The sequence below is a fragment of the Corvus hawaiiensis genome, chromosome Z (genome assembly GCF_020740725.1).
Source record: "Corvus hawaiiensis isolate bCorHaw1 chromosome Z, bCorHaw1.pri.cur, whole genome shotgun sequence".
NCBI classification, from domain to species: Eukaryota; Metazoa; Chordata; class Aves; order Passeriformes; family Corvidae; genus Corvus; species Corvus hawaiiensis.
In genome coordinates this window covers 514,178-528,775 of record NC_063255.1, presented here as the reverse complement: position 1 = coordinate 528,775, position 14,598 = coordinate 514,178, and the positions used below count along the sequence as shown (strand labels likewise).

At 45.0% G+C, this 14,598-nt stretch overlaps 1 protein-coding gene across 8 annotated transcripts in view; it reads left to right on the top strand.

Annotated features, from left to right (window-relative positions):
- NEDD4L (NEDD4 like E3 ubiquitin protein ligase) overlaps positions 1-14,598 on the top strand; it is a 103,813-nt gene that overhangs the window by 54,133 nt on the left and 35,082 nt on the right. The window contains exon 1 of one of the 8 annotated variants that reach the window (XM_048290896.1): positions 1,498-2,921. The exons of 3 other annotated variants lie outside the window; for them this stretch is intronic. In XM_048290896.1, coding sequence (XP_048146853.1) covers positions 1,749-2,921 — 1,173 coding nt within the window. In that variant the 5' untranslated portion in view covers positions 1,498-1,748. Of the gene's footprint in view, positions 1-1,497; positions 2,922-14,598 lie in introns of those variants that run through there. 4 more of the 8 variants (XM_048290897.1, XM_048290898.1, XM_048290899.1 and 1 more) reach the window with 4 other exon arrangements.

Genomic DNA, 14,598 nt, shown 5'->3' with positions numbered 1-14,598 from the left:
TGAACTGATTATTTTGGCTTTACTCTGACATACTTATTGTCAATACTTAAATGGCTTTTATTGGAAGGACTTTGTTCCCGCTTCCCAAATTACCAAAGTGCACTCTGTCTCTGCAGGTGTCCTTGCCTTTCTGTTCCCCAATCTCAACAGAGTAAATGTGATGCAGCTTCATTTTGGGTGCAGAGAACGTGTTCTTGAGTAATACGTTTTAGCTGAAAAATAAGATGAAATGATACCAACACCTGTGCTTCTGCAAGGCAATCTCCAGGACCATTGCTGCGTGGAAGCTAGTCCCATTTTTGTTGTGGCTCATAATCCACATAAAAAAATGGGGATTGTGCTGGCTGCTGGCAGTTTGATCAGTTTGAGCTGCCATTGCTCTTGGGATTGGTAATTTTCTGGCTTTTGAAAGCAAGCTGCTTGCAAGTGGATTTCATTTGTCTAGGCAGAGGACTGACCCGCCACATAAAGATTTTCAGAGCTGTTGACAAGATTTAGGCTTTCCAGTTCTTGCAGGGAACAGCTGTCCAGGCCCTGAGATGGAGCTGCGCTTATGGGTAACCACTTTCTTTTCTGGTGTGTGCTAAGAAGTGCACGCACCCTTCACGTGTGAGTGCCCTCAGGGCACTGAGTATCTGCATTGTAGCAGAGCCGACTTAGGGTGACCGGTTCATGTTCTGGTCTATCCTGTCTGCCTGTCCTTCTCCTGAGCTCTTCTGGCTCTCAGAGAACATAACTGTGCTCCGTGCTGGCAGTGCCACATGTGGTGGCATTGCTGAATCCCTCACTGGAGGCCAGCCAGGAGCGGGCAGTTCTGTGCAGGGTCTGAGACAAATCAGTACAAATGGGCATGCAACACCCAGCTCTGCTTTTCCCTCACCTGTACTGCCTGGTAAATCTGGAAAAGGAGCTTTGTGTCCTGCTGTCCTGCACATTTCTGCTGGTTTTACTGTGTGAGAGGTCTTTGCCATAGGTATGGTTGCTTTGTTTGTAGTTACTCAAAGAGCAGTGCAGGTTATGTTGCTGCTGGGGCTTTTTAAAGGGAAAAAGGTTGTTGCTTAATTGTGTTATGAGCATGGTTAAAATTGAAAGCATAACCATGCTATATTTATTCCTCTTCTGCCATGACAGGCCAGAGCTGTAACGCACCAAAATGTTATGCTTGAAAGAATTGTCCTCATTTGCATGTGGTGTTGACTTAAACTTTTAACACAAAATGGAAGTGGTTTTGTTGTAGTTACATTTTTCTGCGAGTGCTTTCTCCAAGTGTGCCGTGTGAATCTGATGTGGTTTAGATTTATAGCAGTGCTGAGTGTGTTTGCTGCCTCAGTCAGCTGCGAGAGCTGTCCCGCTGGGGCCGCTCCTCCCTGATGGAAAAGGAGCAGCTGGGAAGGTGCTGTTTCAGGCTCTTGCTGGCATTAAAAAAAAAAAAAAAAAAAAAAAAAAAAAAAGGAAAAAACAAACTCGCCACACGCTTACATTGGAGAGGGGGAACCAGGCCACGTGACTCCCACCATCCTACCCTATGTCACCGTGTGTGTAGGAGCGCTGACTGCTCCTGCCCAATCATGCCTGGAATGCTGCTTGCCACTTGGGCTATTTCTGCTATCTGTCGCTCCCAGGGCTGCAGTGCTAACCGTTTGGCAGATGGGACACTTTTTCTTCGAGTTTATGTCTTTGGTTTTTAACTTCTGGCAGTGCCTGAATTGTTGCTGTTCTCCCTCTCCTTTTCCCCTCTCTGTAAAACCATGGCCCATCGGCTGCGGTTTCATTTTGGCTCTGGGAGAAGCAACACAGCCCCTGAATCGGAGTTCCTTGCCCGGGAGAGAGAAGATGACTTTTTCATGGCATTCCACACCTTGCCGAGGAGAAGCAGCCCTCACGCGTTCTCGCGGCACGGAGCGGATTACGGCGGTGACGGAGATTTGCAAGAAGTGGGCTCCTTGAAAAGGAGCACATCCATGTTTATCCCGCAGCTGCTGAACGGCATCGACACGCGCCCCACCAGGAGCTCGTCCATGCAGATCTCGCTCCAGCGCAAAGCTGCCAACGGCTGCACCGACGAGTGCACAGCCCTGGAATCTCCGGAGGAGACGCTTCCCTGTAAATTCTCGGACTTCAGGGAGCATTATGCATCCCCTGTTGAAAACCACTCTTCTCCGAGCAGTCCGCAGGTGACTCCTGAAAGTTCTCCACCCAGGCCGATGGAAGAGTTGGGGCAACAGACAGATGGAACTGTTTCCTGTAACCGTAGAGTATTTCGTAGTATTCCTACTAATAACCAGAGTGAGGAGGCTTCGCTGGCTGCCCAACGAGAAGAAGCAGGTGAAGCGGCTTCAGGTTTAAACATAAGTGGTGTGAGGATTCAGCATCGGGCCTCAAGTGCGGATGTGCCTCAAGTTACTGTACTTCCCTTTGGTCCTGAGGCTCCAAATAACGCTCCCACCCCTGAACCCCGGCGTTGGTCCCTGCAGCATGTTCCGGATCTGTCAGCAAATTCAGGGAAAAAGTTCTTTGTTCTCCAGTTACAGCAGCCACAGACAAGTGGTACAGGCTCAGGAGGTGGATGTAACTTTGGCTTTACTGGAACAAAAGGGGACAGATTGGTCAGGTACCCTCGGATACGGCTGGAAAGGAGTACTTCCTACCCTGTCCAGCCACCAGCAGAAGCAATTAGCCCCATAGCTGATGGGCTGAATTCGGAACTGCCTGGAAATGGCAGGAACAGGGCAGAAATACCTAGAAGCAATTCAGTAGAGCGGATGCCTCAAGGGCAGGGATGCTTGTTTAAAATCAGACCAGATCAAAACACGAGGCAGCAGCACTTCAGGATTCTTGTCACACGTGGGCCTGAAGAACAAAGTCAGAGTGTTGGTAAAGAGGGTCACAGCACCCCTGGTCCTACAGCAGCTGGCACTGCAGTAAGTACAATGCTGAGTGTGCTGTGCTGGTAAAGTACGTGTGCTGGTAAAACACGGATTGCCTTACAAAGGCTGCCAGACTAGAGCCAACTGCAGCACTTCCATTGTTAGTGCTGGAATGTTCTGCATTTCTCTGGAGCAAGCCACGAATCATCTTTATTTCTAATCTAGTGTAACTTTGCTCTCAGTTATGATTACATCCAGTGTAATATTTTCAGATCTTACTGTCACATGTTTCTTAATTCACTGTTACGTCAGCTGGAAAGATTTTTTAAAATCAGAGCCTTCAAATAGCAAATTAAGTGTTCCTGTTAGTTTAGTTGGCTGAGACCTTGCTGCATGAAGAGCTATTCATGCAGTCTTGGTTTTAAAAACAAGTACTTTGGCACTTTCTAAGTGTGATGAACACACGTGTACCTCTACACGCTTTAAAAATTTGTATTGTAATGAAATAGTTGCTAAGACTGTGGGAATCTTAGGGTAATTTCAATCAAAATACTGGCTTAGTTAAGGTACCAAGAAGTCTGGGGGGAAAAAAAAAAATCTTTGTTATAGTAGGTTTTTTTGTCCTCCTTCTGGAAGTGAAGAACATGTCATACTTTTTGTATGCCACAAGTCCTGATCCAAGTCCAAGTGGCTTGGCACAGCTCAGTAAACAGTCTTGTTTGGATTTGCCTTGATTCGGTGTTAGGATGGCAAAATTAATCTCCTGTGTTTGCTTTGTTACAGCGGGTGAGGATTGATGGTTGATGTTTTCCAGCCGCTTTTTCAAAGCCCAAAGTAGGAACGAAACTGAAGGGTTTAGATTAGTCATTTGCTTAAATTGCTTTGCCGTGCAATCCAACACGGCCCACTCGAGTTCCCAGCTCAGAGATGCTGTATTTAGCTTAGCGAGCTCCGGCTCCAGCTGTGGTACAGTCACCGAGGAGATTTCAGGCTCCATGGCTCCTGTGCTCTCAGGCGCTGAAATGCAGCACAGGGACAGCTGCTCCCTGCAGCAAGGCCAGGGGTGACTCTGCAGCTTTCCCGTGGAAAAGCTTATGAGCTCCATGTTTTTCTGGTTTAACCTTCTTTGGAGCTCTTCAAAAGAGTAAAATAAAAAGAAATCCCTTGCTGGTACAGGTTTGGTTCCAGGACACATCAGGGAGCAGAAAAAAGTGTGCCTGATTTTCCCTTTTCTATTTACTATCCGTTGTTCCTCTCCAAGATCAGCTGTTCATGGAGACCCACCACAGCCAGTTCTATAAGTAGCTGTGGGATGCCAGACCTAGCACAGAGGCAGCAGAGGTTTGCAGAGATGTGCCCTGGGGTCTGTGCAGCAGTTCTCATTTTCCTAGAGGATCTCCCCCACAAAGTCCCTGCTTTCAACCCCCTGTAGTAACAATTCCCTTACCAAAGACATGCTTCTGTGTTTCCAGAGGAGAATGAGGAAATTTGTTCCTCCGTGCTCTTGGTTTGAGCGACCGTGAGGAATGGATTGAGGCAGCCGTGCAGCATGGCAGGCACAGAGGCACTCAGCGCACGTGGCACTGTATCCTGCAGGGCAAAAGCTCTCAAAGGAAAAGAACTAATTGAAACTTAAACCTTTTTTGTGGTGTTTCTCATCTTTGTAGTAAATGCAGAAATACTGTGGGTATAGGTGACGGACTGAGCAGGATGCCGTGGGTAGTGTGGGGAAGGGAAGCGTTTTGGTGCAAGTTTTGTTGTATTTTTTGACCACAGAACATTCCTTGTTAAGGTGCCATTTTTAATCTGTCCCACAGAAGTTTGTTTGGAAGATCTATGATGTGAGTATCAGGAGTGCCTGAAATAATCTGATTTCTTAAGCTGAGGGAAGAGGTTGCCATGGTTTACAGTTGATAGCATGAAAAAAATAATTGTGGTGTGTCCCAGTGCAAGAAGTTTATGTGTATGTGATTGATATAGGGCCTGGGCCAGGGCTGGGAGCAGCAGCTGCTGCAGCCTGATTTATCTCAGAGCAAACATCTGAGCGGGCGTCTGCAGTCCTGCTGCTCCGAGTGGTTGTGACCTTTCAAATATCTGCTCTTTTAGACAAGTGCTTTGGGGCAGGCAGGATGTCTTTCATTACCAGGCAGAGTAAAATATTAAGTAAAGGCGGAGCTCATGTCAAACTGTGAAAAATTTTATTTGGAAGCCTTGTTGCAAATTCTTTTGCCTGCTCTGATTTTTTATATTCCATGCAATAGAATGTCTGTGCACTGTGCATATCCCACATACTGCTGTTGTTTATCATTGGGGACTCTGAGTGCAGAGCTGGATTTGTGGGAAACATTTCAAAAATGTATTGGACAACTGTTGGAGAGAGCTGACAAAGGCATCTTTGTGAGCAAAATACAACGTGCCGTAACAAAGTGTTGCAGGAGTAGGACTGAATTATATTTAGTAAACAAACAGAAGCAGCACCTCTGCGTTCTGCAAGCCTGCATTTCTCACAGCTCAGCTCTTCCTCTCCTTTCTTAGAAATAATTTTAGAATAAATATTGTTATGAAAGTACAGAGAATCTATTTATGCTCCAAAGATCCCAGCTGGGATTGTGATGCATAAACCAAAAAGAGCAAGCTCAGATAAGGGGATGGGAACCTTCCTCTAGTGGAAGCTATCCCTGCCCATGGCAGAGGGCTGGAACAAGATGATCCCTTGCAACCCACCCCATCCTGGGATCCTCTGGTAAAGGCAGCTCAGCAGTCGCAAAGGCCAGAGTGCTGCATTGCAGTGTACCTGGCAGTCTGGCGTGGGGACACCAAAGGTGGCTGCCTCATCCCAGCTGTCATGGCAAACCAGAGACTGACTGCCTGAACTCTGGCTAAAATACTGCTCTGGCAACACTTCCTTTCTATCAAAGTGGAAGCACGATTGGGTGAACATGTGCCATGCACATGATGGCTTTCATACAGACTCCATGGAAGTGGTTAAAAAATTCATTTGAAGAATGTGGAACTCAGTGGAATTAAAGTACTGCACGTGCTGCTCCCAGGCTCTGCCACTCCCAAGGGCTGTGACATCCCTGGACATGCCTTGCTTGACTTGAGATGTGCCAGTGGTGGTCAGAGGTCATTTTTATCACCCAGAGCAGAGCCAGCTGCTGTTAACAAAGCTGTGTAGGGGAAAAGCTGTGTTTGCTGGAGTCCTTCTCTGACAATTACATGACTGCAATGGAGGTGAGGAAAAACATTTACTCTTTTTCAGAGTCATATCATAATGTATTCTGTTCACAGTGGATTTTGACAGTTTATTTTTCTAGAGGGGATGGATGCTTTCTTAGTCCTTTCATTCAACTCCCCATTTTTGTTGGTTTCAGTGACACCCCTTCAGCACAAAAAGGTTGCTGGTAACCTCTTTGTACCTATGTGACATCCTGTGGTTTGGAAAAGACTTCTACCAGGGCAAAACGTTGGAAAGAATAGATAGCAATTCATGCAGAAAATCACTACTACAAGGCAAGTTTAAAACCTGGAACCATCTTCTTTTCTACCTCACTGTGAGACCTGTGAGTAGAATCAGTTTATTCATATTGAGGTTTGTCTATTTGTGAGTTTGACCTAAGAGAAAGTAGGTCAGTGGGTTTTGCTGATGGACTTAGAGGAGCTGCTGGGGACTGTTTTCTGGTGTCCAGTGTAGTATGTTATGAACATAGTATAGCTAATGTTAAGTCATGAATATATAAAATACACATGTTTCTGCCCTGTCCAGGATTAGAAATGTCTAAAGAACTCAGCACTTCTGTAGACTTTCTTGCACAGGGAAAGCTTCCTGCAGGATTTCTGCCTTGGTTGGACTGTGGTTGACATCAGCTCTACAGGGAGCTCTGTTCAGGAGTGCGTACAGATTCTTCCTGCAGAATAGGCTGTCTAGCTGGCCCATCAGCTGTGGATGTAGTCAGGAACTGTCAGGAAAGGGATGTGATTGTGATGTACTATATCACATATTATCAAATGAAAGGGAAAACATGCCTAATAACTCACCCTATACATTGGTGTTTACTGTTAGCCTGATTTGGGTCAAAAGCTTTTGACGTGCTATGCTCCAAGATATTCATAGTTTATGATATGGAAGCCTTGGGGACAGCATTCTCTGTCCTTATCCATGTGTTTCCAATTTCTTGTCTTTCTTGGATCCAGTGGGTTGGAAAAGAAGAATTCTGTAGCAAGCAGTTCCACCCCATGGCTCATCCAGCTGGAGTGATGAGGCAGCACATGGCTGTGCTGGCCCTGTGCTCAGCTGTCATTTTTAAAGCGCTGCCTCTGGGGACAATTGAAAGGGCAGTGCAGTAACAACTTTGTTCAAGTTTTTCACCAGTATTATTTGCAAAGTAAGAGAGATATTTTGATTGGTATGAAATTCAGTTCCAGGTTAATATTCTGTTTTTCTACTTTAGTACATAAAGTGAACAGTGTGATTAAAAATAAATGTCTATGTTTCAGAGTAAGCTCTGGCTCTTTCCTGAGTTGTTACAAGACACCAAATGCTTTGTGTTTTGCTGATCAGCACAAGGAAAACTGATGGGAATCTTCATTGATTCAATAAAACAAAAAGGGATTTTCACCCCTTCAAATCACCATGACCAGAGGTAGCTGTTATTTGGTGGTTAATGCAGTTTAGGGAGGGATCTTGGTTTTCTCCTCGAGTGTTGCCCTTCTTGCCTGTGCCACTCCCGTGGTCAGTCACCAGCAGTGTTCAGCTCTTCATTTAAATCATTCATCTCCTGATGTCCAGAGACGCTGGTCCCCCGCTGGTACGCTTTTAGGAGTTGAGTTGGTGTGGGTTCACGTATGGTTCCTGAACCCCAAATCTAAATGTCTGCCAAGTCCAAGGAATAAATAGACAAAAATGGGACAAATCCTATTCCTAAGGAACTTGTATCTAACTGCTTATCTGCCTGGCCTGTTTCCCTGTGGATGATACTGGAAGCAGCAGTTACTCCATTAGGATCTGACATGCGGAGTGAAAGCAAGCTGGTCTTTGGAGACTTGCTCAGAATCAGGGTGGTTTGGGTTGGAAGGGACTTTAAAGTTCATCCTCCCACAGGCAGGGACACCTTCCACTGTCCCAGGCTGCTCCAAGCCCTGTCCAGCCTGGCCTTGCACACTTCCAGGGATCCAGGGGCAGCCACAGCTTCTCTGGGCACCCTGTGCCAGTCTCACCACCCTCTTGAGTAGAGAATTTCTGCCTAGTATCTGATCTAAATCTCTCCCCTTTTAGTTTAAAACGATCCCCCCCCTTGCCCTGTCACTGTGTGCCTCTGTAAAAAGTTGCTCTCCCACCTTTTTGTAGGCCCTCTTTAGGCACTGGAAAGGGCTCTGAGGCCTCCCTGGAGCCTTCTCTTCTCCAGCTGAACACCCCCAGCTCTCCCAGCCTGGCTCCAGAGCAGAGGGGCTCCAGCCCTTGGGGCATCTCCATGGCCTCCTCTGGACCCACTCTAGCAGGTGCACATCTTTCTTTCACTGAGAACCCTAATCTGTATGCAGTACTCCAGGTCTTCCTTCTGTCAGTGTGTCCCTTCCAGGCCGGCTGGATTGGTACAGCTCACCTGCGCTCTGACATTCTTGGGAGGCAGGTGTGTGGCAGGTGCTGGGCACCATCCAGGGGCTGCGTTCTCCTCAGAGCTGCACAGGACTGAAGCAGCTCAAGGGCTTTTCCTTCTGGATTGCACATATCTGAGCTTGCAGTCCTACTTCAGGGGTTGCTGCCTGGATTCTAACAGGCATTTCTAGAAAATAATTCATGTGGCCTTAGCTGGAGGTTTAAATGGTTTAAATGAATAGTGCTGTGAATTTCCTGGCTCTCCACTTGCTCTGCAAGGAGTGCAGATCACCATCTGGAGAGCCTCTGCTCTCTGCGGATAAGGACTTTGTTGACAGCTGCAGATAGAGGATGATGAATTCCATCCCTTGGGTCTCTTTAGCTTTTCTGTTAAGGACAAAATCAGTTCTTCTCTCCTCAATGAGGAATCACATGCCCCTCTTCTTAATTCTAGTGTCCATCAGCTTGCAGATCTGTTCTGAACCATTCTGGCTGTTGGGGAGGGGGCAGGTGGGCATGCTCAAACCCAGGCAGAGCAGGAGCTGGTTTTCAAGATGGGAAGTACCAAGGACCTGAATAAATTTTGGTGGTTTTTTTCATCTCCTATGAGCAGAGGACAAATAATTCATGGCAGGTAGTGTAAATTAGCTTGCAGAATCAAGAAACTCATCTGTAATTTTAGTAAGGTTTCGGAGAGTCAAGAATTGGCAGTGCTGTCTTTTTACCTCATCCCTCCACATTCCCAGAGCTCCCTGGGAAACTGTTCTGAATTTTGTGTCAAGCATTTTTCTTTTTCTCCCTGAAAACTGTATCTGTTGGTATTTCTCTGTGAAGAAACCAGGATGAAACTTTGAGCAGCAGAGATGGAAAAAGTATCACTTTTTAAAATAGCAGTAATAAACTCTTTGCTCCTGCATGGAAAAACTGTATGTGAGTTTGGGTACACAGCAATCTCTAAAGTGGAGAATTTATAATGGAAATGCTGACACGGGTTTAACGCTGCAGGTGCCAGCCAGAGCTGCCTTGGTGCAGATCTAGCCACAGAAAATTACAGATAAGAAACCAGACAGAGAGTCTTGATTGCTTTTTGTGCTGTTCAGCTGGTTTTCTATTTGAGAAAAGCTGTCAAGTAATGATGAGTTTGGGAATATGCATGTTTTGTACACATAAACAGATCAGAAGTTGTGCACGTGAACTGAAGTTTCTATTTCAGCATCTATTCCAAAGCTAAATCTACCCTGTGTAGTTAGTTTCCAGATTAAATCTCATTGTAAAATTTATTACTGCATCCCTTCATCTGAAGTCCCATGCTTTTACCCATCTTTTCATCTACCGGAAAGGCATTGGGAGCTCCCAAAAGTCAGCAGTTATGTACAGAAAAATAAATTAATTAAACCAGCATGATGACCAGGAGGGTTTTTGTCTCCAAAAGGAATGAAAAAATTAAAAGGGTGTGTGGAAGAAGCTAGTTCCAGAGCTGAAGGCAAAGGAGTGAGATGAGTTGTTCAAATAAAATAAAAACTGCACCGTGTTCTGTGGTGTGAGTCCAGAGCTGTCGGTGCTCTGGTGGAAAGCTGCAGCTTCCCTTTCAGCCTGGGTTGGAAATAGCAACTTCCAGGCTGTATTTTATGGATTCTAGAGAAGAATTTTTACAACTTTGTTGTGAGAGTTTTATCTTCAGTAAGAGAGAGCTTCAGCTCTGGATGTCCATGGCCTGACGTATCTGTCAGCTTTGTCTCGAGTGTTGTCGTTCATCCCTGTGGACAAAGGGGAAAGGAAGATCCAAACCCCTCTGAGCTGTAAACTGAGCTTTGTTCTGACCATGCCTGTGTGGGAAAGAGTGTTGTGCAAGAGTGCTGCCAAAGGAAGGGAATGTGCTCAGGACGGTTGTGCATCTGGAAGAACAGTCTGTGCTCCCAAAAGGTTGCTTCTATTTGCATGGCAGCCATCAGGGAAGGAAAACCTGCAAATCCATCTGCGTTTTCCTGGTGTTCCTGGGACTGATACCCCTATGCAAAGACAGGCTTTGCTGGTTCTGTGGCAGTGAGTTGGCTATGTACTGAATATTTGCTTACTCTATTGAATTACATTTGGAAGTATGTTGAAGATTTTCTCCTGATTCCAGGATGAACAGTACTGTGAGATTGTTGTTCAGCAAGCACCTCGAAGATGTTTTATTTAAAGACTAATCTTCTGATCATGAATTTTAGAAAACAAATCTGATGCCAACTCTGTGGTTGCTTCTGTCTCTTACCGTGTGTCCATCGAATAGTCAGTGTCTCTCCTTGTTTCTGCCCTTTTTGCTCACCAGTCAGTGATGTGCAGTCACAGCTACAGCATTAAAAAAGAACAGGTAAAATGAGAAATATTAGGAATTGCACATCAAGTAGTTTAAAACATAATTAATTATTAGCTTGGATGTTATCCAGGGCCTAAATATACTTTTGTGAGTCAGCTCTGTGCATAAAAATTGCATAATGAAATAAATGATACCTCCCTTTTTGAGCGGTTGCCTCGTCTCTGATGTAAGGATACCAGCAATTTCTGAAAGGGTTTAGTAACACATGAAGAACACAAAAGAGGTTTTCAGAAATCACTTAATTCATAGTGATGTTATTTGAGATCTACTACATGTTTTTAATTTACTGTGTAAAAATATCTGATCTTAACTGAGCAAGTGAAATACAATTTTTTTGTTGTTTGCAAATGTGGCTGAGTAGGGAAAACCTTCCAGGAACCATTTCACTGTGGGAACTGGTTTTAATAGATTTGTTTTGGTCTGATGTCACCATTCTTTAATATCTTTTTGGCCTTGCAACAGCGCCCTAATGCAAATGTCTTAAAGGAAGCAAACCTTACCTGCTTAATATTTAGTGAGAGAGCTGAAATCAGTCTACTCTTGCTCTTGCCATCCCCCCAGTTAACCTCGCAGTGTTTTTTTCTTAGGGAATTAATGTTGCATTGTGTTGGGGTTTGGATATTTTGTTGTCCCTCAACTAAGGTTAAATTAAAAAGAGGAGGGGGAGAAGGGTTTCTGTAGGGGCTTTGGTTGCCCCCCCGTCTAAGCTTGTAAATCCTAAGAATTCAGTGCAATTAACCAACTGCCCAACTTTTGCCAGCCTATACATAAAAATGTAAGATACTTCCATTTCCCATTGAATTGATGCATCTTTATCCCACTGAAGGACCTGATCTCTTTGAAATGTCTCAGTCATGCCTGTTTTTTCCTGACAGTTCACTGCCACTGCTCAGGAAGGCCCGGGAGGGGATGGCAGCCGAAGCAGGTGGGACGGTTCCTCGTGCCCCCAGGTGCCGAGCTGGCTGTGCTGGGCAGTGTTTGTGTCTCCAGCAGTTCCAGAGGGCCAGATTGGGCAGCTGACATCACTTGGGTTCCTTGTGCCAGGTGCAGCCAAAACAGATGCGGGAAGAGGAGGGAGGAAAGAATGCGGAGCCGCCAGTTGTCAGCGCCGGCTCCATTCTCCACGGAGCTGATGTGGGAGTTGGCACCATGTGTTCCCTGCCCAGCACAGGCAGGCTCCTGCAGAGGATTCCTGGGAGCTTGGAGCTGAACAGAGCTCTTCCTTGCCTTTTGTTCTGCTCCTGAATTTGATGGGGATTAGCAGTTCTGACCAGACATTTGCAGCAGATAGTCCTGGAGTTCTGGCTTTTCTGGTTTTGGCTCTAATCAAGTCATTGTGCAGAATTCCAGAATACAAACAGATTTTAAAAAAAAAAAATGTGTGTAACAAACTTTTCAAACTTTTTCCTGTGTTCTTTATTTTTCACCCAGAGAGTTCATATTACCAGTTATGCACTGGATTTTTAACTGACTGCAATTTAAATTACCCACCATAAAAAATCTGGCAAATATTAGTGACTGATCCACATGAAATAGTCAATGTAATCTTGGCTCTCCTTTCTGTTACAAACAAATGCGTTGTTTCTAACCTTGAAGATTGAGCAGGTGTGAGGGTTCTTGGTCTCAGCAAAGAAAAAGAGCTTGAACATGTTTAGGTGTAAACGATGATTAATTTTCAGATATTAGGACTAGTTAATGTCCACTAATTAGCATGTCGGTGGCCTAAGCATGAAGTACCTTACTGTTCTGGTCAGGGCACAGCCATGTTTCCCCTCAAGATCCTGATTATTACCCAGCAGAACACAGTCTCGTGTCACAGAAAAGTGGCCTTTAGAATTCTTAGAGTGGATCTTGTTTTTTTCCATAACATTAGGAAAATCATTAAAGCAAAAATAGGATGTCACATATTGCCAGGCCTAATGCCTTCTTGAGTATAAGTGCTGCTGGGATCAGCCAGTTGAAAGAACGTACTTAGTACCTTTAGAAAATTCAGGCTGAATAAATGTCAGCATGCCTTCCCCGATTCCATTCCAGCAATCTCATTTCCCTGCCTGCAGAGCCTTTCATGACTTTGATTTCCCTACCACCGCTTCTCTGTTGTTTAACCTCAGCCCACATACCTAAAGCACTGCATCATGATCCAGAAAAGTGTGGTGATGCTCCTGATGTAACAGAGCTGGACACTTGGCAAAGGTGCTGGCTGGGGCTGCTGCTCCCAGTCATCCCTGGCAATTTATAGGGCACTTGCATGCTGTTGGGGAGAGCAGAGTTTTCACAGCACTGCTGCAGTTTTAGGATGTCGTTTTTAAACGAAGGCCTAATCCTACATTATTACTGAGGTTGACTTAAACTGCAGTTTTCTGGACTGTTGCTGATAAAGATGTGCACCCTCAGCTTCCCCAGACACACGTTCAGCTCAGCACACAGGGAGCTCACTTAGTGAGCTGGACACAACCACAACACCGGCATGGGAATCACAGCTTGTATAAATGTGAGCTGTTGTTGATGTGCCCCTAAGGGTTTTATTGGGGGTTCATGAGGGGTCAGATAAACATTTGGTTCCAAACTGTCCCCGGTCCTGTGAGCTTGGGGTGTCATACTCAGGTTACAGTGGGGATTACTGCGGGTGTTTGAGGCTGTTCTGAACTGTTGGGAGTGGCTGATGCCCCAGTGCGTGGTGTGGATAAGGAGAGGGTGGAATGGCAGAAATTAGTGTCTCTGCTGAATGGAAAACTGAGGACTTTTATTTCGCCATGAGTCATTTTATATTATTTTAGTGCTGCTGTGCAATAAGCAGTGTACATATCAAGGAGAGCAAATTCAGGAATAGTGCTCAGTAATAAAGGATGTTACGTCAGTGTGATGGGTGTGATGGATGACTAAAATTTCATTGTTCTTCAGGAGCAGTTCTTTTCTGCAGAGTTCTTGACATGAGAATTATTCTAATTTGTATGAAGAATGCCAGTAAATTTGACTAGAATCATGGAAGAGCTGCAGAGAGAAGAATCAGTACTTAGAAAATTTCCAAAGTGCATGGTTTTGCTTACTCAGCGTGTCTGTGCAGAATTTATACACGTTAGGCCTCTGGAAGTGATGCACCACTGATCCCTCTATTTTTCAAGCTGTTTATTAAAAACAGCAGTTCCATTTTTGACTGATTTTAAGAGAGAAATTATGGATTTCTTCAGTTTTGTCTCTGTTCAATTCCCACAGAAGTTGCAGTCTGAACACTTTTCTTCTTTCTCAGCTGCCTTCTTCAAGAAGCAAGAGGAGGTGAAAGTGTTCCCAAAGAAGGTGATGACCATTTTTAACCTTCCTGTTAAAACCAGCTATCCTGCTGCTTATCTTCCAGCACACTTGCAAGAGCTGCATGTATTCTGCATCTCAAGTCCTTCAGATCTCAGTTGCTGTAGTTCTCCAGGATATATTAGAAGCAGTGGAATAGCTTTAGGGGGAATACAAATCCCCCTAGCACACTGGAGCACTTCTAGTCTTACAGTAGTTGGCTTTTCTGAGGGTTGTATTTATTAATTGCTTTCTGCCAAGAAAGCACTTACACAGAAAAATTGGTCATGACAGATGTATAGTGGAATCCAAAAGTCTGAATATATCCAAAAATCTGAACTGCTGTTGATGAGAAAAAGAAGCAGAGAAAGTAGGACATTTCTTTGAGCAGAAGGAAAAGGTAGGATTAGATTAGTGCAGAGGAGAGAGGAAGAAATGGTAGTGGAGACAATAAGAGGTCTGTTTGAATAGTTCGTGGTGTCTGCAGCAAG